The sequence below is a fragment of the Leuciscus leuciscus genome (genome assembly GCF_965113295.1).
Source record: "Leuciscus leuciscus genome assembly, chromosome: 7".
NCBI lineage: Eukaryota > Metazoa > Chordata > Actinopteri > Cypriniformes > Leuciscidae > Leuciscus > Leuciscus leuciscus.
The window spans coordinates 41,649,711-41,677,315 of record NC_138731.1 but is presented as its reverse complement, the minus strand read 5'-3'; the positions used below and the strand labels follow the sequence as shown (position 1 = coordinate 41,677,315).

General features: G+C 40.3%; 1 protein-coding gene across 1 annotated transcript in view; it reads left to right on the top strand.

Annotated features, from left to right (window-relative positions):
• The first annotated feature begins 4,042 nt into the window (after window positions 1-4,042).
• The window catches only part of xirp2b (xin actin binding repeat containing 2b), a 43,072-nt gene continuing 19,509 nt past the window's right edge, over window positions 4,043-27,605 (top strand). The window contains exons 1-3 of the mRNA XM_082174587.1: window positions 4,043-4,208; window positions 21,924-22,054; window positions 26,698-26,832. Of these exons, the coding sequence (XP_082030713.1) occupies window positions 21,998-22,054; window positions 26,698-26,832 (192 nt within the window). The 5' untranslated portion in view covers window positions 4,043-4,208; window positions 21,924-21,997. The remainder of the gene's footprint in view (window positions 4,209-21,923; window positions 22,055-26,697; window positions 26,833-27,605) is intronic.

Here is a 27,605-nt window from a genome sequence, read left to right as displayed (position 1 = left end):
GGATGGATGGAAGGACAGATAGCCAGAGATGGATGGATGGATGGAAGGACAGATAGCCAGAGATGGATGGATGGATGGATGGATGGATGGATGGATGGACAGATGGAAGGACAGAAAGCCAGAAATGGACGGACAGGCGGACGGATAGATGGATAGATAGATAGATGGATAGATAGAAGCACAATAACAGAACATGTTTACATGAATAATTTTAGTGTTGACAACCAGCTCATTCTAATAAGTTGGCAATTCATTATCACCCCAAAATAGCATTGTTTCCATACGGTCAAGCCTATATATACCCGCCATGTTTGAAATGGTCGAATCTTTCTGTCAATCTCCCATAATGACGTTATTGTTGTTGTGACACTTGATCGTTGGCGTTCCGTGGGGACCTTATTTAAAGCTATTGAATTCTTCACTGCTGTAACCAGTGAGCTGTGCTGTGGTTTTCCACTGTCTCTCACGGTCTGTCTGCTGTCAACCTTCATGTCTCTCCATCCTGCTGTGACTGCGCGGGGCATGACGGAGTGGCGTATGATGGTATTCTGAGGCTCTGGGATCGTCTTTCTCCGTGGTCTTCTTGGTATGGCTGTAGATGTGGAGAGGGGATATCGCCAGCACATTCCTGCAGACAGGTGACAGGAGGCTGAGGTGTCATTTCCCCTTGATGGTGAACCGGACAACCCAGTCACACTGCTGACAGATTTGTGGAGATTTGAGATTTATTGTCCAGTGCTGGTGAAGAAACTATAGTTGCCCAAACTACAAGCTACTGGTACTTTTAATGTAACTAGGAGTCAAGCAACTACTTAAAAAAATATGAAAATACAAGTTTGTTCTAAAAAATTGCTACAGTATATACAAAATTTATATTTAATTAAATATTTAAATATATTCATGCTCTCTGAATCTGATTGATCAGACGTGGCTATAGGAACGTGCCGATGCTACTATCACTCTGCTTGCTTTATATTTTTATACCAACACGAATTAGAATTATTATTAAATAGGTACCATCTTGCAACTCAAAGATATTACCTGTATAAAATGGCCTTGGAGGATGTCAGTATTTATTTTATATTGAACATAAACCTTTCGCCCACAAAAGAACAGAAGCTCTGGATTATAGAGGACTAGGAATGTCTCCTAAAAATAAAAATAAAAATGAAAATAATCATCAATTATCAATGATTTCATTGAAATAAATAAAATAAATGTTGTGGGGGGTTGCTATCGGGGTAAACATGTTGATTCTCTGTGCAGATGTATTGTGTTGTATTCTGAAAAGTTACTGAGAATCTATAAAAACTGTTAATCAGAAAAATAAATAAATAAATTTTAAATGCAAAATTAAAATAACGTTTTATAAAACATATGCACATTGGGTCATTCCATGACAGAACAACCAATGTTTCAAAGGGTTTTTGGCCAAAATATTTTAGCCGTTGACCTCTGGTTAAGTTGACACGGAATGACCCATATGCTTTTTGTTTTTTTGTTGTCTTTTTGCCAAATGCTTTTCTTTATTGTTTTGCCAGTTGAGTAAAAAAAAAAAAAAAAAAAAAAAAAAAAAAAAAAAACACATTGGACAGTGTTATTTTATTGTTAAATTTAACTAATTTGTACATAACTTGTGGGGTAGCTTGTTACTGGAAAAGTTGTACTACTGTCACACTTCTGAAAATCATACTGAAGTTAGTTGCATGGCTAATTTTAATTAGTTTCTCCCCAGTACTGGATCATTCTCGTTTCTTTTGGCTTGGGAGGGCGGTTCAGGAGACCTGGCGCCCTGCTGGGAGCGGAGAGACAGGGTCTCTCATATATCTGCCCCCACATCTGTCCCTCCCTGTCTCTGTGTGTCTCCGGTGTCTCCTGGAGCCTCTCTATTACATCACTGACCTGGTTTGAAGAAATTTCACCCCTCATCTTCAGCCCCTTCAGAACCTTGACCCACAGAGCTCTGTTTCATGCTGGACACTTCACTGTGGGCACGATTTTTTGGGCTGCTTTTATCAAGTCTTTGTTTTTATATTATTGACTTGTAGGAGAGCATGGGTTTAGAGCATCTCTCATCTCAGTCGGTAGGGCATCATTTAATCTGAGGGTTCAGATGAATGCCTTGCAGTTCATTGAGTTCTTGTAGCTTAGATAGTGGAGCATGGCGCTAGCAATGCCAGGGTCATGGGTTTGATTTCCAGTCACTTGGGATAAATTTGTCTGCCGAATTCGATAACTTTGGCTCCACCAAATCTCAACAACATCAAGCATGTCATTCCATGTCAAATTCATGTCAATCAAAGGCCCACTGAAGTGCTGTGAAACGTGCAGCATTATTCAGTGTGTTGACGTAATTTCCACTGAAACAGGAAAATGGGGTGGGGCATATCGATCAGCCCCTCCCTATTTTTTTAAATAGCCAATAGCATTTCGTTTATATCACAGCTCTGCCAGAGCCGTTGAGCTCGGTAAAGCCACCAAAGTTTCCTCCTAATCTCTAACCGTTTCTCCTCCTAATCTTCTCCATATCACTTTAAAATATAACATTCTGTGCAGAATTCAAAAGGGTTCGATAAGTTTTCTGGCATGTATTGACTCACGCATATGATCCGCTCTGTGCTAGCGTGTCTCTGGACTGGAGCAGACTGTGTGCGCTCTGTGGAGGTTTGCGTGAAACTTACGTGAAACCAAACTTCATTCGTATGAATTGTTCCCTATCCCCTATATAGTGCACTATGTGCCATTCACCATGTAGAAAATAGTAAATGTGTGAACAGGCAATAAAATTCAATTTTGATATCATAGACTTTAAGGTCCCCAATTTTCTGGGATTGAAATATAGGGCTTTAGAAATAAAGACACCAAAAGGAAAGTTTAAGGACCAGATTTTAAAAGGGTATTAAGATATCTTTAATACTTGGGTCACAGTCATGGGAACTGGAAAGAACACAAAAAAATGCTTTTTCCCATTTTTGTACTAGACTAGAGCATCATACTTTTAATCTGAGGGTTCAGATGAAAGCCTGGCAGTTCATTGAGTTCCTATAGCTCAGATGGTACAGCATGACGTTAACAACGCCAAGGTCATGGGTTTGATTTCCAGTCGCTTAGGATAAAATAGTCTGCCAAATTTGCAAATGTTGGCCCTACCAAATCTCAACAACATCAAGCGTATTCAGTGATATTGGTGCAGTGGATTCTCCTTGCTTTGGCAGTGACCAATGAGATTTTTCTCTGAAGAACTGGCAAGCTGCTGTCCTGCTCGAATCTGATCCAAACCAATTTTCCTCAGCAAGCACAAAGCCACGTATCACAGACACTAATTGTTATGCATAAGCATTTTCCCACCTACACTTAAGTGACTAATGGAACAAGAAAGTGGAGGCAGAACTGTTTGTAATTATTGAGGGTATTATTGAAGTGAATCCATTATATTGCAAATGTTTACGGTTATGTGGCACTCCTGAGATTTAGATGAGCTTCCCATTGATGTCCTGCCCAAATAGGTTCCCATTATCCTGGGGAGAAAAAAACAACAAGAACCTGTAAATATCAGGGATTTCAAAACTATTTTCAAGCCTGGAAAAGTCATAGAAATGATTAAAAACCTTAAAAGGTTATGAAATCTTGATCTTGGGAGTTTGCTCAGTTCTGAAGAATGTATTAGTCTTTGTGAGTGTCGGTGTCAACGGCAGTCGTTTAGTCTCTGTTCCATATTTAATCGGTGAGTGTTTCAGACAGAGGACAGTCAGTGGACACCAGCCTTACGTGAGCCAATGAAACCAATGGAAAACAGCATCAGATCACATGCAGATGTAATAATCTCTTAATGCAGCTTGTTGATTTTAATGACAGAACACAAAAATTAGTATTTAACCTATAGGTTGAGAAAGAAACAGACTGTTGCTTCCCAGCATGACACGAAAGGCATGAAGGCCTCCAAAAAAAGCCCTGCTGGGAGTGCGCAGGATTGAACCGAGGGGAGGGGAGAGAAGAAGATGGTCTGAAATAAAAGCAGCTGTTCCTGAAGGCTCACTGGATACACGTTACATTTATGGGTGCCGCTGGAGCTGGTCTCCACCAGCCTCAGGAGAACTAAGCAAAGCCAGACTGCAGGCGAGTCTGACGACCTGCAGGACAGGCAAGAAACTACAGACCCAATCTGTGGATCTCTAACCCTCCTCTTCCTCCAGACCCACACACAGTTGGTGAGTGTGACGCTGCTTGGACCGATTGATCTGCTTGGTTTGTGTGAAATGGATAATAAGGAAACGTTCAGCTGTTTGCATCATTGAATCATTTTCCTGTTATCACTGTAAAGCTGCTTTGAAACCATCTGTATTGTATAAAGTGCTATTTAAATAAAGGTGACTTGACTTCTAATGGCATTTTAAAGGAAATGTGGTGGAAAGAATGACTTTACAATGAGTTTTGTAGTCATTGTTAGTGATTGGAAGAGACATTACTCTGGTAAATAGTGCTTGGTTTGTGATTAGAAGTAGAAGATGTGCAGGTGTTTGCTGTACAGAGATGAGAGTAGAGCGATTCTGTTAATGATTGTTTAAGAACTTGAAGAAGGGCCTCCTCTGAGTAATTGGTCCTAATTATATAATTTTTGGTTGTGTTTTTTATATGTTGTTATTAATTTATACTGTATGTAATTTAATAATAATAATAATAATAATAATAATTAATATTATCATCATTATTGCTATTATTGTTATTATTACTATTCTTATTCATTTTTATATATTATTCATTATCATCATGATTATTATTGTTATCATTATTGCTATTATTGTTATTATTACTATTCTTATTCATTTTTATATATATTATTCATTGTCATCATGATTATTAGTGTTATCATTATTGTATTCATATCTACTTATATATTATGGATGTCATGATGATTTTTTTTTTTTTTTTTTTTGATTTTTTTTTTTTGGTCGATTCATTGTATTGTTAATGTATTATGTCTTGTATGTTTATTGTATTTTGTATTCTATGTGGAACTTTTATTGCGGCTTTCTTGGCCAGGGCTCCTTCGCAAAAGAGACTTGTTCTCAAAGGATTTCCCTGGTTAAATAAGGGTTAAATAATTTTTTTTTAATAATTTATATGTAATATATTATGATTATATGTTAATGCATATTTTTATAGAATTTTAATTTTCTATGATTAATATTAGCCTTATTAGTATTATAATACCAGTTGTCAGACACTCATGAACTATTATAGGAATATTTTGTTGTTGTTGTTGCTTTTTGCTATACTGTAAATAAACAGCAGTTATTATTTTTTTTTATATATTTTTTTTTTATTGCATATATTCAAATAAGTTTGTTTGAAGTCATTAGTGGTATTTGCTAATTAACCCCCGAAGCATAAATATAAAATTTAGACGAATTTGTCTTGTAGCTTGTGTGTGTCCTGGGCATTGTAATCGTGCGGTTTGTTGAGGAGAGGTGAGCTGTTTCTTTTACAATAATCTGATTTTCACCTAGTGGATGATAAAATAGATGACAAAGCCCCACAGACTTGCATTGAGCCATAACTACTGACCCGCAGCGGCCATAAACTGCTTAGCCAAGTCTTACAAGTTAGTCATAAATTTTCCTTTAAGACTGCTCATACCTTTAAGCCAGTTACATAAAAACTTAGACGCGTCTAAGTTGATACTGAAAAGTAATATTGTTCGCCCCTTGGCTAACCGCTACTGTAGTTGATCATACTAGTTCTTAAAGGGATAGTTGACCCAATAAGAACAATCAACAACAACCATCAAGTTGTTCCAAAGCTGTATGAATTTCTTTCTTCTGCTGAACAGAAAAGAAGATATTTTGAAGAATATGGGTAACCAAACAGTTGATGGACCACACTGACTTAAATATTATAGAGGAAGTCAATGGGGTCCATAAACTGTTTGGTTACCCATATTCTTCTAAATGTCTTCTTTTGTGTTCAACACAAGAAAGCATTTCATACAAGTTTGGAACAACTTGAGGGAGAGTAAATAATGACAGAATTTCCATTTTTGGGTGAACTATCCCTTTAAGACACAGTCTTAATAAATTAACATAAAGGCTATTTGTTTATGACACTGGCCCCAGAATATAAGAGAACCTCGAGAGTAAACACCCCTTAGCAACACCCTGACAACCACGCAGTTACACTCTAGCATCGTGGCAGTCAGTTTTGCTCGGGCAGATGTAGTTTCTACAGTGTTTGGGAATAAAAGCTTTTTCATTTTGCTGTGAAATTCCATATTGAGCTGTTTATTGAATTGGTCATAAACCTGCTTTGCTTGAACCGCCAGCAATCTTCCCCCAGACTGATGTCAGACTCTAGGCTCTGTCTTAATGACCGAAAACACAAGGTTCTCATTAAGAAGTTGTTTGTCTCTTTTTCACCTGATCAATTCTGTCACTGTCTTGAAATTGCCTGTAAATTTGTTTTCTCTCTCTCTCTCTTTTAACCTCACTCTTTCTGCAACAAATAACAAAATTGACTTTACAAATTTAATTTCACTCGCTCTCAAAAAGTTTTTTCAACGTGACAAACATTGAAATAGGGATTGCTTTTTATGAGAAGGCATTTTGAGGTGTTCAATGAGGCGCCACAAGCTCTTTCTTTATACTTAAAGGCATTCAATATCACTGTAACACTTTGTGATGTTACTGTACACATTAAGGGCCAGATTTAAAAAGCATGAGGGATTTGTGACATCAGCCATGAAGGAAAGTTGTTTCAGAAATGCAGGAGGATTGCATTTTAATAAATAAAATAAAAAGGTGCACCAATTAATCTATAAGACAAATATGTGGTTATAAGTTTCTTTGGTTAATTTTGATTTAATGACTTTTGTAGTAACAAACAGGGTACCTTTTTTTTTTTTTTTTTTTACTAGAATAGCATGTTATTTGTCAGCATGTTGTATTGCATGTGCATTTTTATAACCGAGCAAGCTTAGATAATAATAAAATGTGCTCTCTTAAAATATCCCTCTCTCTCATAAGATGCATTGAGATGTATGATTCATTTTTGTGAACTGGTTTATTTAGAGAGCTCATCTACTATAAATTAAACATTTAAGAAATCAACAACAACAGAAGATTCACTCATTTATTTGTTGAAACTGAATTTTACAGCTTTTTAGCATAACATTTACAAATCTGTGTTTTTGCCTCGGTTACATTTTTTGTTATTAGTTGTATTTAATTTAAGGGGCCGTTTATATGACACAAATAAAAACAGAAAACTTTTTATGTGCTTTGGCTGTTCATTTACACGACAGCAGTGTTTTTTGTGGGCCTGAAAACACAAACTTTTGAAAACGGGTTTCAAATTGCAAGTTTTTGAAACCGACACCTTTATTGTCTTCGTGTAAAAAAACACGCACATTTGTGGAAACAGTGATGTCATGCGTATTACGTGTTCAGTCTATAGGCTTGCAGTTTGTCTTTTACAAAGTGACATCGCCAACTACTGGCCTGGCCTGAATAACACAGCGTTGTTTTTATAAAAAATTTTATGGGGATCATTTTGACAAAATAAATTTAGTTTTTAGCACATCGTTGTCGTGTAAACGTGCTTCAAATAATGTTTAATGCTGTCACCTTAACTGAGATCCTTGTAGGTTTTGTGGCAGATAAATGCTCTGATCATTTGTAGTGTAGTGAACCATTTTTTCCAAACATTTAGCTTGATTGCAGTTTACCTTTAAAGTTTAAGCAAGGTAGAATCTTCAGCACTGATATATATGGTTCATTAGTATATAAACACTGTATTGTTGCACTTTCATAACTTTTCCATTCGAGTTAAATCAACGTTCAGTACATCACATTATGGATCTTCTAACTCTCTTCAGCCCTCCCTCAGAAACCCGACCCCACCAGTCACCCTGGTTTAAAATAAGTTAGATTTATTTTTGCGGCTACTTGGCGCCTAGATTACTTCACTTTCCTGTCATGTGAGCTCTGGACTGTTCATAACTCATTACAAGATAGCCCCGGATTGTTGACACTTTTAAAGCGTGTGGATCCGTGCGATCTCAGGGTGAAAGATTTCAACCAGCAAGAGCTTGATAGTAAGCTAAGCATGCCATATAGAGCGCTGTCCTAAATATGAAGAACAAGGATGTTCCATCATCTTCTCCAACACAGAGCCGCATTTTAAATGCTTTGAAGAGCAAAAGTAGCTGTTACCAAGCTTATTTTGGGTGGTGGATGTCTGTGGTTGCTCATCCTTCTTGACAGGTTGATGGGTTTACACCAACATACCTCCGACGCCAGCACTGCTAAAATAGACTACTCTATACCCAGTGATGTTACCACCACCCATGATCGTGCATCATGTGACTGCTGTGCTTTTTAGAAATGTCTTCTGGCTTCAGGGCTGGACGATTACTGCTATTTTGATACTTTGATACCTTTTTGGTGATATTTTATATATAGGACTGGGTGATATAGCTCAAACATATTTTTGTTCATTTATATTGTCAGTTCTTGAATCAGTATCTCAATAATTAGGCATTTCTTTTGAAATATGTGACCCTGGATCACAAAACCAGTCATTAGTCGCTCGGGTATATTTATATAGCCAACAATACATTGTATGGGTCAAAATTATGGATTTTTCTTTTATGCCAAAAATCATTAGGATATTAAGTTAAAAAAATCATGATCCATGAAGATATTTAGTAAATTTCCTACCTTAAATATATAAAAAATACATTTTTGTGAGTGAATGCAGCACAATCGCCAAAAGAAATGGACAACTTTAAAGGCGATTCTCTAAATTTTTTCCGATTATTTTGCACCCTCAGATTCCAGATTTTCAAATAGTTGTATCTCGGCCAAATATTGTCCTATCCTAACAAACCATACATCAATGGGAAGCTTATTTATTCAGCTCTCAGATAATATGTAAATCTCATTAACCACGGTCACATATATGGAATATAATATATAATAAATTATATAGTGTATAAATTATATACACTATTATATACTCGAAACCGCCTGCTCACAACAGAAGACAAACACGCAGAACATGAACGTCCGAACCCCGACACAGAACAGAAACCAAACTAGACTGATAAGTTTTGTGTGCGCAGACACACACATCCAAAGTCTCACAACGTGCGAATACTCTTTCACGTCTTCCTGAGCTTGAACGGACATATTCACACAAAATTATGTCAAATGCCCGTTTTGTCGAGTATTATCGTAAACATAGTTGGTTGTGTCTTAAGTAAACTTAAACATGTGAGAGTTAAAATGCATGTGTAACAGTATATTAGATCTGTGCGTCTCTTAAAGTGACAGCAGCCTAATATTCCTGCAGCTGTACCTGAAAATCTAGTTTAAATTTATAACATAAAACATAAAACATAAAAGAGCTGAAAATAACTGTTTATTTCATTTGTATATGTGTGTTCTTTTGTATTTATTTGTGCTATTGCTCGTAATTGGTTATTATTTTATTACTGACTGTCTTTTACAATATTTGAAATTTGGCTAGTAGTTTTAGGTGTCATAACCTTGTTTTTTAAGGTTATATGGATCAAAAACAACTAAAACAATAACTAGGTCTATTTTTATTTTATGTATTTATTACTTTTTTGGGGTGGGGCAAGTACAATTTTGAACCACTGGCTCGACCTGGCCAGTAGAAAAAATTCTTAGTGTTGAGCCCTGCATATTATCTTCATAATAATCAAATAAGCAGCAAAGGGATGCAGTGACTGTGGGAGGAGTGCAGATATTGGAGTTCTCTGGAGATTTAAACACTGTCAGTGTGAACACAGCTTCTCCTCTAACCACGTGACTCCATTCTGGTATGTAATGCCCACTTCTCATTATCCCATACATTCCCGAAAAAAATAAGATCAAGTACCTTCCATTTTGACTTGTTGAAAATCCTGTTTCATAGAAATATGCCACAATACTGAGGTTAAAGAGGTTGTGTATAGCATAATACTAAATGATCAAGGCTGTAAACTGCTGGGTTGTAGACTCAAAACCCACAAGAGATGATGCATGAAACTCCCTAGTGCCCTTGAGCAAAGGACTTAACCCCAGGTTGCTCTTGGGGGATAATAAGTGTGCTTTAAGCTTTAGATAAAAGCTTCTGCAGCATGACAAATAATTAAGTAAGTAAATGAAATTACTAAATGTGACACTGGAATAACTTATAGGAACACATACAGTGGTAATGCCTGACCAAACACTGTATCTCAGTGTTCCGAGCCCATTAAAGCATATATTTCATTTTTAGACCATTAAAAAACCTGGGCTGCCAGCACGCTTATACAGAAGTGAACCCAAAACACGCCACATGACACACGCGTTTTATTCATCTTTATGTACCTATTTAAGAAATGCTTCAGTGCCATAAATAAGTCTTTAAATGGAACGAAATCGTTAAAAGTTAATGAAGAGTCTGTTTTGCTGAGTACAACATTTTATGGAACGATCGGCCCCGCTGCTTTTACTGCAACTGCAGACAGTCGCCAACCATTAGTGCACTCTATAATGGATGTTGTAAGATTATAACTGGGTGAATCTCACAAAACCTGTCAGGAAAATTACTTGGTTATTTTTCAGTCCAAAATCAAAAGAAATGAAATTAGAAATTATGTTTCGCAGAAAGAAATTGAAGCTTATTTTTTTAAATAGGAGATAATGAGATTTATTGACCTTTTGGAATTTATTTTATAATTTTTTTTTTGTTGTTGCATATTTTACTCCCCAGTTCTCTGAACAGTCATGCAAAAGGACTGTTGTAATATATATTTCTTTCATGACAACTCTTGGAGAGTTTTGCATGGTAATGGATACGACCATGTTAGTGTATTTGGTCTTGGCGGAATAGATCTGCTGTTGATTGTTGCCAATTGCCAATTACTGTCAATGAATACACCGATACACTGCTGTGAGTATGTAAGACATACTGCTTCAGCACAAACAGCATAGCCTATATAAAATTACCAATGAACATAAACCAATGAGCTTGTGCCATGTAGTTTACAATGTATATAATATCAGTTGCGTGAAGGACCCATCAGCCTGCGCCATTTAGTGTTTCATGACTAAACTTAGTGTGTGTGTATATATATATATATATATATATATATATATATATATATATATATATATATGAAGACTTCAGATGCTAAAGCCTCTAAGTGCCATCTGAAATTTTCTTCTAGAATGAGCATTTTTATCAAGCTCATATATTTAGGTTCAGTAATTTCACTTTAATGACAATTAATAGGTAATTTTCATTGCCACTAAAGTGAAATAACTGAACATAAACATACAAGCTTGATAAAAATGATCATTCTAGAAGAAAATTTCAGATGGCACTTAGAGGCTTTTGCATCTGAAGTCTTCATATATATATATATTGTGTGTGTTGTGTTTGATATGAATAGTTCACCAGCATAAACAAGCTACAGATTCTTGCACTCATCCTCATCCTGAACATATTTCATTTACTGGCATGTCATCAGATTCCCAGCTTAGACTGTCACTCTAATGAAGACACCAAAGCATTTCCCACAATGCTGCTGTCAGTGCTGTGAATGGTTTTCCTAATAACGAAACACAAATAAAAGCCACACCGCATCTTATATTCATGCATTTGCTAACACATCCAGAGCGCATTCATTTTAATTGCTATCCTCAGAAAAAGATCTTTCTTCTTCTTTTTTTTATTTTTTTTAAAGTGTTCTATTTGAGAGTGTGCCTGATCTATTAAAAAAATATCAAAGCTACCCTTTAAACTAATATAAGCTCTGTTCCAAATGCACACACAAATATTAGTATAAGTATAGTAATAATTTAATTTACCAAATAGATACTAATATTTGGTAAAATAATAAAATAATTAATTTGAACTGTATGTGTCAATTAATTGTGTACTAATTTAATTATTGACAGTTCTCTCAACATTTTTGGTGGATTTTTGTGTGTGTTTTGTTCTCTGAGCTCATTGCAGTGCATTATATGACAGTCTTCTGTAAGGATGCTTGATGCTGGCTGAATTTGTATGAGAAAGAAAGAAATGCTGTCTAGGTATGGCTCACTATTTTTTGGTACAGAGCTTATAGAGCTAATACAGAATTGCATCAGCTGGGCTGTATGTCAAAAACAAGTTCAGTCACATGTGACAGGCTATTATACACCCCTTAGTCAGTTCAAATTTGAGTCCTTCAGAGGAATTGTGTAGTCGTACACCCACATTATCGCATGTTGCTTTGCCTATACATCAATATAAATGTGCTAACACAGAGGGTGGGATTAGAAGCTCGGTTCTGATGCGTAAACTGTTCGAGATGCCAACAGCTCATTATCTTAATGAGATTTTACAGCAGCCACATTTTCATATTCGACAACGTTTAGTTGGGTTAGTGATGTGCTGGCGGTGTAATTGATCTCTGTGATGCTCCTGGATGGAAGCGAGACAGCCTTAGGTTATGAAAGTTTCTCCACCACCTCGCAACGTCTCCCATTAAGGTCTTACCTCCGGCTATGTTTAAGCTTGTTAGAAATACAGCGTGACTTCATCCTGGAACGACTCGGAGGTGTCTGGTCTTTGAGACAGCGATGACGGATCGTCTGTTGTCTTAGCTGGAATTGCGTCCTGTGTAGATATGCAAACTCTTGCAGTTAAATGTGGGACCATCTATTTGACCTTTTGCAAATATGACCTCTGGTCACATGTGATATTAGGCACGTATCTGCTCCGCATCCAAGAATATGAAGTCCTTGTAAGGCGCTCGGCTGAATACTGAATAGGATTCCTGATTATTCAATTTAGCCCGGCTGCCGAGTGCAGAATGTTGTCATTTTATTGTCGAGTCATTAGTGAACTGTCATTTGTTGTGGATAAAGCAATTCATCTCCTTTTTTTTAATGAGCAACACAATTAAAGTCTTAATGAAGCCACTGTATGACTCCCAGATTGCTGTAATCAGTCTTTATTGAAGTTTTTAGAATCACATTCCACCAAAAAAAAAAAAAAAAACTGGTGCCTTCATTTAGGCTAAGTGTTGTTTTTTACAAAGTGTGGACCTAAAAATCTGTGGTTAAAATGTCAAATAGTAATACAGCTCAGGAGATTTATATATTCATCAAGGATTAAATCGTAGAACAATCTTTTGACTCTGTTTCAATATGCCCTGCAGTTAATATGAATTAATGACCTGGTATAGTGTTTGCCAAGTCAAGGATCGCTTTTAGTATTGTTGAAATGTGAAGGTTTGAACAAACACATAACACTAAGTATTGAACTTTTGCATGTAACTCATCCTTCACACTTTGTGCTGCAGACATGAATGATTTCTCTAATCAGCTTTTGTCCTGGGCCAATAAGTAAAACGTACTCGGTTACTAACGTAACCTCGGTTCTCTCTAGAAGAGGGAACGAGTACTGCGTAAGATATCTTACGCTAGGGGAAAATCCTTTTCCGCGAGATATTGAAGCCAAAAATTATCCTTAATTTTGTAATAATGCAAAACGCGTTGCAGCAGCAATGCAGACATAGGCGAGACAGCTCGCGCGCCTATTGGCTGCTCTGCGGCAACTGCAGCAGCCTATCGAGCGAGGCCTGGCGTGACGTCAGACCCAATCAGGGCACTTCGCGCCCGCTGCGTCACGTCCCGCCGAAATGGGCGTGGTCTAGGCCTATAAATATCGCTCGCAGGCAGCTATTATCTGGTTTTTCATCATCGAAGCAACCAGAGCGTGTGCATGCACGGCAAGATACGCAGTACTCGTTCCCTCTTCTAGAGAGAACCGAGGTTACGTTAGTAACCGAGTACGTTCTCTTACGAGAGGTCTCTCGTACTGCGTAAGATATCTTACGCTAGGGGACCCAATGTAAAACGCCGTGCATGCTGAGATCTGACACCAAAGACCCAAGGGCGAAAGCCCGGGGTACATATAGTGCACAATCACTCAGTGAACTCACAGAGAGTCCGGGAAGAAGGAGGGGTGCAGCCTCACTTTTCCACGTAAAGTAGCGTCGATGGGACGCGAATTTCATCATACAGACAGGGCGGGGTACGGCCTGAACTGATGGGGAAAAATGTGGGTCTTACACAGTTTGCCCAGCTTTAAACTGTCGAACATTGAGCTGTGCTCAGCAAACGCAGCATTCTGAGCTGAACGCATCAGGTCAGATAATACTGGTAGTTTAGACCGACAGCAGCCTGGCCTGCAGGGCGGGAACCTCTAGGTTATAAAACCTTATAAATGTAGACGGGGAGGCCCAGCCTGCCGCCATACAAATATCTTGCAAGGCAATCCCACTTGACCAGGCCCACGAAGAGGCCATGCCTCTCGTGGAATGCGCTCTGACACCCAAAGGGCACTGCATGCCCTTGGAGGCGTATGCCAGCGCTATAGCATCAACTATCCATCTGGATAGGCTCTGTTTCGACGCGGCTAGTCCCTTAGAACGTCCGCTAAACGAAACAAAGAGCTGTTCCGTCTGTCTGAAAACAGACGAGCGAGACACATAAGCTCGTAATGCCCTGACTGGGCAAAGGAGGCTCGCGTCTCTTTCCTCATCAGGGACCGGTAGGGCTGACAGAGAGATAATCTGCGCCCTAAACGGTGTGTTGAGGGATTTTGGAACATAACCGTGCTTAGGTTTGAGTATAACTTTTGAGTCATTGGGCCCAAACTCCATGCACGCCGCGCTCACAGAGAGCGCGTGCAGATCCCCTATGCGCTTCACTGAAGCGAGAGCCAGCAAAAACACCGTTTTGAAAAACAGGTGTTTCAAATCGATTGACTGTAAAGGCTCAAATGGCGCACCTTTCATGGCTTCCAGAACCGTAGAAAGGTCCCATACGGGGACTGAGGGAGGTCTGGGAGGATTCAGTCTCTTAGCTCCTCTAAGGAAGCGGATGACTAAATCGTTCCTTCCTATTGACTGACCAAGCGTTGTTTCTGAGAACGCTGCTATAGCCGCCACATAAACTTTGAGCGTGGAGGGGGCCCTGCCCCCATCCAACAGCTCTTGTAGGAAGGAAAACACCTCCGTCACACCACAGTTTGTGGGTGACACCACGGGCTGTGCACCAGCCCGAAAACACAGACCATTTCGAAGAATAGAGTCGTCTTGTAGACGGAGCTCTAGCCTGCGTGATCGTGTTTAATACTCCTTTAGGGAGTCCAACATGTACCCGTTGATGGCCCAGACATGAAGGGACCATAGTTCCGGGTGAGGATGCCAGATCGAGCCGCGGGCCTGTGAGAGGAGATCTCTCCTCACTGGTACTGGCCACGGGGCAGTACTTGCTAACTGCATCACGGCTGGGAACCAAGGTTGGTTTTTCCAGAACGGTGCTACCAGCAGTACTGAGCATCCTTCTTCCCTGATCCGTTCTATCACCTGAGGCAGGAGAGAGACGGGGGGAAAAGCATAGAGCGGGCGGCGGGGCCACACATGGGCCAGCGCGCTCCTGCTCTTGGAGAAAAATTCTTGACAGTGAGCGTTTTCTTGAGACGCAAACAGGTCCACTTCCGCTCTGCCGAATTTCTTCCACAGCAGATGGACTGTCTGTGGGTGTAGAGACCATTCGCCTGCCGGAACATTGTTCCTGGACAGTCTGTCTGGTCCTATATTCATGATCCCTGGCACGTGCGCTGCTCTGAGCGAGCGCAGGTTGCACTGAGCCCATACCAGGAGGCGTTCTGCCAGCCTGTACAGTTTCTCGGATCTGATGCCGCCCTGGCGATTTATGTAGGACACCACAGACATGTTGTCCGAACGGACCAAGACGTGGTGACCTTTTATTTGGGGACAAAAACGCGTCAGCGCGTTGTCTACTGCCAGCATTTCGAGGCAGTTTATGTGCAGGAGCTTCTCCCGTTCTGACCACTGGCCGAAGAACGGTCTGCCCTCGAGCAGCGCTCCCCATCCCGAGGTGGACGCGTCCGTGGACACCACCTTCACCCTCGAGGAAGTCCCCAGGCTTACACCTGATTGGTACCAGTCGTTCGCTTTCCAGGGTTTCAGAGCTGTAACGCATTTCTGATTGACCCTGAGGCGAAGCAAACCGGGTGCCCACGCTTCGCGTGGGACTCGCGCTTTCAGCCAAAACTGCAGCGGGCGCATGCGGAGCAGACCCAGCTGGAGCACTGATGATGCTGAGGCCATGAGACCTAGCATCTTCTGAAATCTCTTGAGCGGGACAGACGCGCCGCAGCGAAAAGAGTTCGCTGTGCGTCGAATGTCTACCGCGCGCTGTTGTGATAGTCGCGCTATCATGGATAGTGAGTCCAGTTCTGTGCCCAGGAAAGATATTTTCTGACTGGGTGACAGGGAGCTCTTCGCCCAATTGACACTCAGACCCAAATCCTCGAGGTGATCGAGTAAAATGGTCGTGTGTTCTATGAGCACTGCGCGAGATTGCGCTAGAATCAGCCAGTCGTCCAAATAGTTCAGCACTCGCATGCCTCTCATTCTGAGGGGTGCGAGCGCCGCATCCATGCACTTCGTAAATGTACGGGGTGCTAGGGACAAACCGAACGGCAGGACTGTGTACTGATATGCCTGGCCCTCGAAGGCGAATCTCAAATATCGCCTGTGACGTGACGCTATCTGTATTTGAAAATACTCGTCTTTCAGATCTATTGACACAAACCAATCTCCTTGGCGAATCTGCACAAGGATTTGCCTGGTCGTGAGCATCCTGAACTGTCGCTTCACAAGCACTTTGTTCAGTTGCCTTAGATCTAGTATGGATCTGAGACCCCCGTCTTTTTTCGGTACCAGGAAGTATCTGCTGTATAGCCCTCCCTCGCTCCGATCTTGAGAGAGAGGTTCTATGGCCCCTTTGCTCAATAGTTTCGTCACTTCGGCTCGAAGTAGATGTGCTACTTCTGTTTTTACCGTGGTCTCGATGCGCGCCACATAGCGGCGAGGGCGTCGGCGAAACTGCAGCGAATAGCCTCTTTCTATAATGTTCAGCACCCACTTCGAAACCCCGGGTAGCTTTGCCCATGCGTCTGCATGGATAGCTAGGGGTCGAATACGAAGCGCGCTCCGCTCGCTCAGCGATGGAGAAGCTTCGGTGTGCTGTAACACAAACGTGTCGCTCGTGACATTTGAGGCATGGGGCGCGCTGATGACAGCGGGCAGATTGCCCGCGCTCGACTCCTCTGCGGTGGTTAACCGCGAGGGGGAGGGCTGGGCGGTTCCCGTGGGAACTGTCATGTCTATGTGTGGATGTGGGCGCGGGACAGCGGGCACATTTATCACACCGAAAGCATCGTTCGCTTGCGTGAAGCGAGTGCACGTTGGTTTCGTTTTTACAGAAACCGTGAGACATGCATAACGTGGTGTTAGTGGGCACATTCACCATGTTTGAAGCGCAATCGGTCTGAGCCGATTCATGTGCGCGAGCCCTGTGTGACGGGCTGTGCTTGTGTGTAGAGATGGGCACTGGGCAGTGGGCATTCTTCTTACACATAAAGCACCATCGGCCGTGGCCGGGACACCAGAAAAAATTCACACTTATGGGATTTATCTGGGTAGCCGTAAAAACGGCGTTTGTGTGCAGGCAAGCGGGTGACAGAACCGACTTGTTTACTGCAGGATACACTGGAACAGTCACATTTACTGGAACTGAACGAGCGAGAAGTTGCCATAGAAACAGAGAGCGTCAACATGCTGGCGTTTATTGCAGGCCTGCGTGCATTACAACAGGCTTGTTCACTGCAATATTGACATTTCCAGTCGCCTGAATTCCAGAGGGGAATGGGAAATGTATAGGAAAAAGGAGGTTGGTCCGTCCGCAGCGGGACCAGAAAAACTCCCTTTTTTTCCCTACGCCAGTGACGCACGGAACACCATAGAAACGGTGTTTGGGTGCAGGCGAGCGGGTTGTACAACGCGCTCGTTGGCTGCAAAATACACATCTGCAGTCGCCTTTTCAGGGAACTGACAGAGCGAGCATTGACGGCATAATTTTATCTGCCGGTAGACCCGGGGATCGAACGCGGGTCTCTCGCGTGCAAAAACCTGAGAGTCTGCCACTGGGCCACAGGGGGAGACACATTGTAACTCAGTTAGCGCGAGTATTATAAGAGAGCGTCAACGTGCTGGCGTTTGTTTGCAGGCATGCGTGTATTACAACAGGCTTGCTCACTGCAATACAGACATCTCCAGTCGCCCGAACTTCAGAGGGGAATGAGAAATGTACGAGAAAGAGGAGGTCGGTCCATCCGCGGGGGGACCAGAAAACGCTCTTTTCTCCTTTCGCCAGTGACGCACGGAAACCATAGAAACGGTGTTTGGGTGCAGGCGAGCGGGTTGTGCAACGCGCTCGTTGGCTGCAAAATGCACGTCTGCAGTCGCTTTTCAGGGAACTGACAGAGCGAAGCATTGGCGGCATAATTTTAACTGCCGCTAGACCGGGATTCGAACTCCGGTCTCTCGTGGGAAAAACCAATGATTCCGCCACTGAGCCACAGGGGGGGAACGCAAAGGTTTTCGGATGCACGAGCATATAAGAGCGTCACATGCTTTCTTCGGCGTATGCTTGCAGGCGCGCTTGTATTAAAACAGGCTCGCCTGCTGCAATATTGATATTTCCAGTCGCATGATCAGGGAACTGGGAATATGTATGAGAAATTGAAGGTCAGTCCATCCTCGGAGGGACTAAAAAACACATCTTTCTCCTTTCGCCGGTGAGTGACGCATGAATGGGGCGCAGAAGGCAGGGTAGCTTTCTTATAACGTAAAGAAAAACTAACCCCGACCGTCCGCTTCCAGCCTCCCTTGTGAGCGGCGCAGTTTGCGCGGCTTGAACAGAGGGAGAGAGAAAGCTAGCCCCGTGACCGCCCGCTCCTGACATCCTCTGTGAGCGGCGCGGTGTGCGCGGCTCGAACAGAGGGAGAACAGGTATCGTCCCCCAAGCAGGCAAGGCAAGCGGGCGAACCGGCAAGCTTTGCGGGTTGGGGGGGGGGGGGGCGGAGGAGCAGTCTCGGAGAAGGATGCCAGGTGAGTCCTCAGAGTCACCATAGGCAGTACCTAACTCGCAGTGAGGGCAGTCGCCGTCAGCGAGTGCGAGAGCTGCGTGATCAGGAAAAGGGGCGTCTTGAAAAAGACGCCCAGCTCTTTTAGTGCAATGGGAGTGTGTGTCGCGGCGGCGAGCACACACACATACATAAACACAGTAGCAGAGAAAGGATATAATGCCGGAAAGCGCAGCAGGAAGGCAAGGAAGGCGGCGCGGCCAGCGACTTCAGTGACTCGTCCCGCTGAAGGTGCTCTCTCTCGACGGCGCGGCTTCTAATCCAGCTCCAGCGATGCGTGTGCTTCGCTTGAAGGATGAAAAATCAGATAATAGCTGCCTGCGAGCGATATTTATAGGCCTAGACCACGCCCATTTCGGCGGGACGTGACGCAGCGGGCGCGAAGTGCCCTGATTGGGTCTGACGTCACGCCAGGCCTCGCTCGATAGGCTGCTGCAGTTGCCGCAGAGCAGCCAATAGGCGCGCGAGCTGTCTCGCCTATGTCTGCATTGCTGCTGCAACGCGTTTTGCATTATTACAAAATTAAGGATAATTTTTGGCTTCAATATCTCGCGGAAAAGGATTTTCCCCTAGCGTAAGATATCTTACGCAGTACGAGAGACCTCTCGTAAGAGAACCCAGATCATCCTAGTCAACCCCTAAGGCTGCGTTTACACTGCAAGTCTTAATGCACAGATCGGATCTTTTGACCATATTCGTTTCCCCCCCGGCTGTTTACATTCACTTTAGACTGGTACCCGATATCTGTGTTTATATGAATCCCCTTCCAAAATGATCCTTTTGGCGATTGCATTACTATGCGACATGGTTAACCCTTGGGTTTTGAATGGCCGTACTGTTTTTTTTTTTAATATGATTCACGTCGGGTGGCTTTTATTAGGGTAATTTGGGGTGAGATGATCCTGAATCACCTTAATTTTTCTCTCACCATTGGTGGCACAAAATCTCATCTCAGCACTTTTGGTTTGATGAATGGCTACGCTATTTTTAATTTGGTCATTTCATCTGAATATCAACTTTTGTGAGATTTAATCAACCCGAAGCCATTTTGAGGTTAATCGGTCTAATTTTGTGTCTCTGGAAAACAGTGTTATTTCTACATTTAATAATTGTTGTAATTAATGGTGTTATTATTCAGTATTTCCATGAATTAGATCTTTGCCTTCATTAAAACCTACAGGTTAGTTGAGTGAAATTATTCAATTTGCATTCACAGTGTTGCTATTATGACTTATATTCAATAAAAAAATGGGCAATTAAATATGTAAATATTCATATGCCTACATACACAAGTCACAGAATAATTGTACCTTTCAGATGAATCTCTCTTACTGGGATTCTGCTTTGTCTGGCATCGGTTATTCAATTATTCAACTAACTTGTCTAAAATCAGTTTTAAAAAGAATAGTTGATTTAGTATTTTACATTGACACTTTAAAAAAATATTAATAAGAATTATATTAAAAGTCATTTATATATTCTGTATTCTGCACTATATGCCAAGGGGGGCTCCTTACCCCAGGTAGCGGGGCAAATTACCCCAGTAGTAGGGTAAGATGGCCACTTTGAATAATTTTACACTTTATACTGTAACAACTAAATTAGCAAATGTATATTTTTTCCTACAAAAACACATTGGCTGATGCATCACCATCCTCCCAATGCTAAACTTATCTAAATATGTTACAGTTTAAAAAGTAAATGCACATTGTTTCGTAAGAGGGGCATCTTCCCTCATGGTACCCTATTTGCCAGCATGGATAAGGTAAAAGCTGTCTGAAAATGTGACTGAACCGATATAGACCAGAAAATAAAGGTAATTTCCGTTTGTTGTTTTATCTACGGCTCATTAGATCTAGAATTCTGAAGTGAAATAAAGTAGCGTTGTAAAATAGTTTTTATTTGAATGAATTTGAATCAGTTATAGCGAGCGAGCGAGCGAGAGAGAGAGAGAGAGAGAGAGAGAGAGAGAGAGAGAGAGAGAGAGAGAGAGAGAGAGAGAGAGAGAGAGAGAGAGAGAGAGTGAGGGAGATTGTGAGTGTGGATTACAGCGTGCGTCTGTATGTTACTATGCTTGTTATTTTATTTACAAAAACAGCAAATGTATCACCTCATTGCTGAGAAATATAATGCAGCTTTCAGTAGCGAAGCTGTTTTATTTATGAAATTCACAGGTCAAAGGTTGAAAACCTGTTTCTACGCTCTTGAATGTTTCTATGTGCGCACAATTTCTTACCTATAAAGTTCATTACCTCAGTATAAAAAAAAGCTGTGAGTTTTAGTGTGAGTGCTTAAAGGCACGTCTGCTTCATAATATGAATGTTTGGGCGAACATGTCGCCCTCGACTTGTAGATTCAAAGGGGAATCGGATATGCGTGTTTAGACGTAGGTCAGATGTCCAGATACCGCATATGTAGCCTATCTGATTTAAATCACATTTGGAAGTGGCTCAGATCGGATGTAAAAAATCTGATTTTTGGTGCGAGTGTAAACACAGCCTTAGTAACCACCCAGGACACCCTATAGCATTATGGTGGTGATTTAAAAAAAAAAAAATACTGCACAGGCAAGCACTCTTTTTTTCTTAAGACAATATACAAATGTAGGCTAATTCAGGGGTGGTGGTAGCGCAATGGATAAGACACATGCCTTTGGTGTGAGAGACCCGGGTTCGAATCCACTGTGAGACACCAATGTGTCCCTGAGCAAGACACTTAACCCCTAGTTGCTCCAGAGGCGTGCAACCTCTGACATATATAGCAATTGTAAGTCGCTTTGTATAAAAGCGTCAGCTAAATGAATAAATGTAAATGTAAATGTAATTCGTTTATTTTGTCTGTTGATGTATTTACACCTGTAGGCAGCTTTGCAGAATCCAGGACAGGTGCTCTTGAAGAGAGCGCTCACCCCGAACCCGTCCCGTTGAAGAACCGCATGGCTGTTTACCAGGTGGCTGTTTCCAAACAGGACAAAACAGGCTTCTCCAGCGCGGTATGCTTCACACACACACACACACACACACACACACACACACACACACACACACACACACACACACACACACACACACACACACACACACACACACACACACACACACACACACACACACACACGGTTGAAATCCGATACGATCATAGGAGACTCATTTAAGATGTAAATACCAGGAGTAAACAGCGATCGGTGTCAGGTGACCACTTGTGAGCGAATCGCTCAAGATGGATGCTAATACCAGGTGTAAGCGGGGGTTAAGTGATCCAGCTCCATCACTTTCAGCCATCAGTCATATTTAGACAAGCTTTAAGAGCTTCTGTTGGAAAGACTAACGCTGTTTACTCAGCAATTCCCATCCAGCTGTCTGAGTGCCATCAGATTGATCAGCCAATATAATTTCAATGACGCAAATGAGGCACTTGTGCGCCACGCAAACTTGTTATGTCAGCGTCTCATTAGAGCAAACGATCAAAGCTGATAAATTCTGGCTGTTCTGCGTTTAAACACTGTGTGAGGACCGAACGCACTTGGTGTCAAATTCATGTATAATTCCAAACTCATTGATTTATGCAGTAATTGCTGCGTGGTACATCAAATCACAATAGAAAGCAGTGTGTGTTTGATTTGCTCTGCTTGTCGCAGTAATAGAGACAGAAGGATTGACAGACAAACACAGTGATGAGGACACGAGCACGACCAAACGAATTAGGAAAAGCAATGGACTTTTGAAGACTCCAGTAGGCTGTGCATTATGCAGAAACCTCATCTCTCCAAGGATTTGACAGTTCTGGGTAAATCTCCTAAAAAAGGTTTCTTAGAAACTGAATTTAGAGATGTCAGTAGTGGCCTCGACTCACAAGATGCCGTAGCTGAGATCAAACATGACATTCAAATTGAGAAGCAAAAGGATGCAGTATAAGACTATGTTTTCACTGATATACACTACCGTTTCAAAGTTGTTGTTGTTGTTTTTTTGAGAGAGATATATAAATTAATACATATTAAATTGTTCAATAGTTACAGTAAAATTCTGAGGGATCATGTGACACTGAAGACTGGGGTAATGATGCTGAAATTCAGCTTTGCCATCAAGAATAAAATCAAGCATGGCGTCAGTTCTGGCAGGTCATGTTAGTCAAGCTCGCATCAGCTGACTCTGACACGTCTACCTATAGGAATATGACGCCTATCACTGTATACATGTATAAGCTCCTTCACACTGAATTTTTATGTTGACTTTACTTAATTTTATTATGTCAATAAATGTATCTAAATCCAGATATATTTTTTAAGTTGAGTGTACTTATATTTTGTAAATTGGTTGTACTTATATTTTATAAGTAATTTCAGATTAATTATTCATAATTTTAGCTAAACTATTTTGAGTTGAATTTACTACATTTTTTCAAGAATCACCCTGTGAATCTCAACAATGGTGACAATTATAAAGCATGTTGCAGTGCATTCTGGGTGCCACCAATCAAAACTCATTCATGGCTCCCATCATGCATTGCTGCATGAATAAATAATGAGCTTATGATCAGAGGTGATCTGTTTGTCACCATTGCCTGTGTGTGCCTATTATCGGCAGCTATCGCGTTTCTTAGGAGCGATTACCCTCCTCCATCCCCAGCTCCTCTCGTCCAGTCAGGATTTGGCATTCTGATTCCCCTTGAATCAGAATAAATTCTCGAAATATGTTGTACTTTAAAATCTTGAATTAATGATATCTGCAGTACATTCATGTTGGTTATGTTCTGTTTACCCTGAGGGGGGGTTATTGCAGGGAGTTCTCGCCCAGAACAGAACTATACCGCCAATCCAAACTGTTTGCTAATTGTCAATCGTATTTGACGATAGTGGTCCTGACTGAATCACATTTAAACATATTCAAACAGAAAACAGTTGGTTTAAATTGTAATAATATTTCATAATATTTCTGTTTTTACTGTATCTTTAATCAAATAAATGCAGCCTTGGTGAGCATATGAGACTTCCTTCTAAAACATTAAAAAAAATCGTACTGACCCCAAACTTTTGAACAGTTTTTATATTATCTGAATTATGTTTCTTGATATGTTGGCAAATAGTTTTTTCTTGCTTAAGCTTAAAAAATTTTTTAAAAAAAATAATATTAGCCAAGCTGTTTAGTTTTTGACATTTGATTCTTTCATTTTTGGCAAATTTGCTCTAAAAAGCTGAAAATAACATTTGGTTAATTTCTACTGAAATTAACTTGAAACTATCCTTGTAATAATCAGATCTTCTGAAATAAAAGTGTTTAATGAGTATAGTGAAGTAATTGCTAATATTTAGATGTTACTGTGTGAATTATTTTAGAAGAATTAAAGGGATAGTTGAACCGAAAATGAAAATTCTGTCACCATATACTCACCCTTAAGTTGTTCCAAAGCTGTATGAGTTTCTTTCTTGTGCTGAACACAAAAGAAGATATTTTGAAGAATGTTGGTGACCAAACAATTTGACGTTCATGGTATTTCTTTCCCTACTGTGGAAGTCAATGGGGACCAGCAAAAATATTGTGTTCAACAGAAGAAAGAACTTGATGCAGGTTTACAACAACTTAAGGGTGAGTAAATGTTGACAGAATTTTTCATTTTGGGGCCATATATGCCTTTAAATATTCCCTTTTTTATTGTTTTGGATATTATGCTATATTTAATGGGTTTTCAAGGCAGCAGTGTATTCTCAATGCATCTTTTTCATCTTTATCATTGGCAAAAATGTTGCAACATTGTGCAGTTTTTCTTCCCCGGGTGACAGAAAGCATGTCCTTGAGTTACTGTAGGTGAAGAGGCCGAATGCCTCTGCTCATGTGCGAGTACAGTGACATCATTGTTGTCTGTGGCTTTGTGTCAGTGTGAGAGTGAAATGTGTTGATGGGTAACCAGTGGGAGTTCAGGACCTCTCCAGAAGCCTGATAAAAACAGCACTGCACGTCCACTCTGTGCCCAGTTGAGGTCAGATCCCCACAGGAGGGTCAAAAGTACAGCAAAGTTATTGTTTCTGCTTTTGTACAAGTTGAAATACACCGGTAGTTTTTGTGGAATAATGTCGACTCATTTCTCAGTGTTTTAAGTGAACAAAAATTAAATTGTGGTTATTGTAAAGCACTTTAGATGAAGTCAGATCTGTGGACTATGTATACTGTACTCTACCCTTCAAAAGTTTGGGGTTGATAAGATTTAAAAAAATAAATAAAGCCTCTTAGGCTCACCAAGGGTGTATTTATTTAATTAAAAACACAATAAAAACAATAAAATTGTCAAATATTTTTACAATTTAAAATAATTAATACAGGTGAAACTTGAAAAATTTGAATATTGTGCAAAAGTTATAATTTTGATGATTATGGCTTACAGCTTATGAAAACTCCAAATTCAAAATCTCAGAAAATTAGCATATTACCTGAAATCAATTTGAAAAAAAGGATTTTAAATACAGAAATGTCGGCCCTCTGAAAAGTATAATCATGCATATGTATAGTTATACTAAATATATTAGTTTCCCCTTTTAATTTGAATTACTGAAATACACTAACTTTTGCACGATATTCAAATTTTTCGAGTTTCACCTGTATATTTTAAAATGTAATTTATCTCTGTGATCAAAGCTGAATTTTCAGCATCATTACTCAATGATAATATGCTGATTTGCTCGTTAAACATTTCTGGTTATTATCAATGTTGAAAACAGTTGTCCTGCTTCATATTGTTGTGGAAACCGTGATTTTATTTCAGGGTTCTTCGTATAGAAAGTTCAAAAGAACAGCATTTATTTGAAATATAATTCTTTGGTAGCATAATGTACCTTATTTTATTTTTAATATTACCTCGACCACAAAATAGACTCATCACAGATTGTTCTTTTATTCACAAAAAAAAGCATTGTTTACCTGCAGCAATTAATGTTAACTGTTGCTGTCAGGCAGTAAACTCCATTTATTTTTAAGATAAATGTTTATTTATGTATTTCATTAGTCATGGCAGAAGTTCTACATCAAATGAAGAGCGTTATATCTGGGCATATATCCAGATGCAATGTAGCCAAGCACTTTCATCATTTTACAGAGCTGATTCAGGCTTCTGGATTGCAGTGTCACAGATCATAGTATGCTGGTTTTCAATATGAATTGAGTTGAATGAAGGAATTGGTTTTCAGTTGCAAATTGCATTCAATATTCAATCGTTTTGTGGTGCATTTTTGCCATTAATTGATATGCATTATTAATTAAGCGAAGCAGGCGCTGAAACAAAGCAGAAAGCACGTGCACAGACAACAACTCAGGGGCGACTGAAGAGTTAACGGGATTGCTGAGTAAATATCAGGGCCACATACGGGATGCCATGCGAATGAGACTGTCATGCAAAATCTTAAAATGTGATTTGGTAAAGCTACAGAGATAATGAGATAAAGGCTGGAAGCTGTGCTTCTGTGTGTGCGTAAGCCGCATTGTCTCATGAATATATGAATATTTTTGTTGGATGGCGGATGAAGACGAGAGACAAGTGATCACACTTTGCCTCCCATAATCTCGCAGCTCTTGTAAAAGCATAAATCTGCTTAGCATGATGTTTCAACGCAGGCGTCCGGTCTGTCTTTGTCTGTTTCTCCATCAGGTCATGGAGGAGGCCGAGGTTTGTTCTCTGCCTGGAGGGCTGGCCAGCGTCCGAAGACAGTTCGAGAGCGAGAGCGAGAGCATGTCTTCGGCTCACACACTCACCCAGATTCACCACACACACAGATCTGTGCAGGTCAGTGGTGGAAGCTCCCAAACTAGTCACTCATATCATGCACTGCCTTTTAAAAGTTTGGGGTCAGTACAATTTTTGATAAAAAAAAATTAATAGAAATTAATACTTTTGTTTAGGACACATTCAGTGAGACATTACTAAAGACATTTACATTTTTCAAAAGATTTCTATTTAAGTAAATGCTGTTCTTTTGAGCTTTCTATTTATCAAAGATTTTCTGGTTTCCACAAAAATATTAAGCAGCACTACTGTTTTCACCATTGATACTAATAAGAAATGTAATAATAATAACAGATGTTGAAAGTATATATTTTGAAAATATTTCAATATATATTATATTCACAGCATATATTTCACAATATATTATATGCATAATAAATAATATATCACGATATATTAAAATAAAAGTTATTTTAAGTAATTTCACAGTGTTTTCACAGTGTTTTTACTGTGTTTGATCAAAGAAATGCAAAGCGACATTTCAAAAACATATTATTGACCCCAAACTTTTTAACGTTTTTAACGCAATCTAGCTTTGTCGCATCGCAACGTTTTGCATCCACATGCAACCAAACGTTTTGATGAATACGAATGTGCAGGCTTATCAAAATGAACACAAAAAAATCACAAAGTGAAAACAGATTTTTTTTGCCATGATTTGCAGAGGAGGGGGCATGTGAAACTAACCAGCGTGTTTAAAAAATAATAATTTGAATAATATACTGTATGTTGTTTTATAGAATTATATTTAATCTTTTTCTTCATACCACACT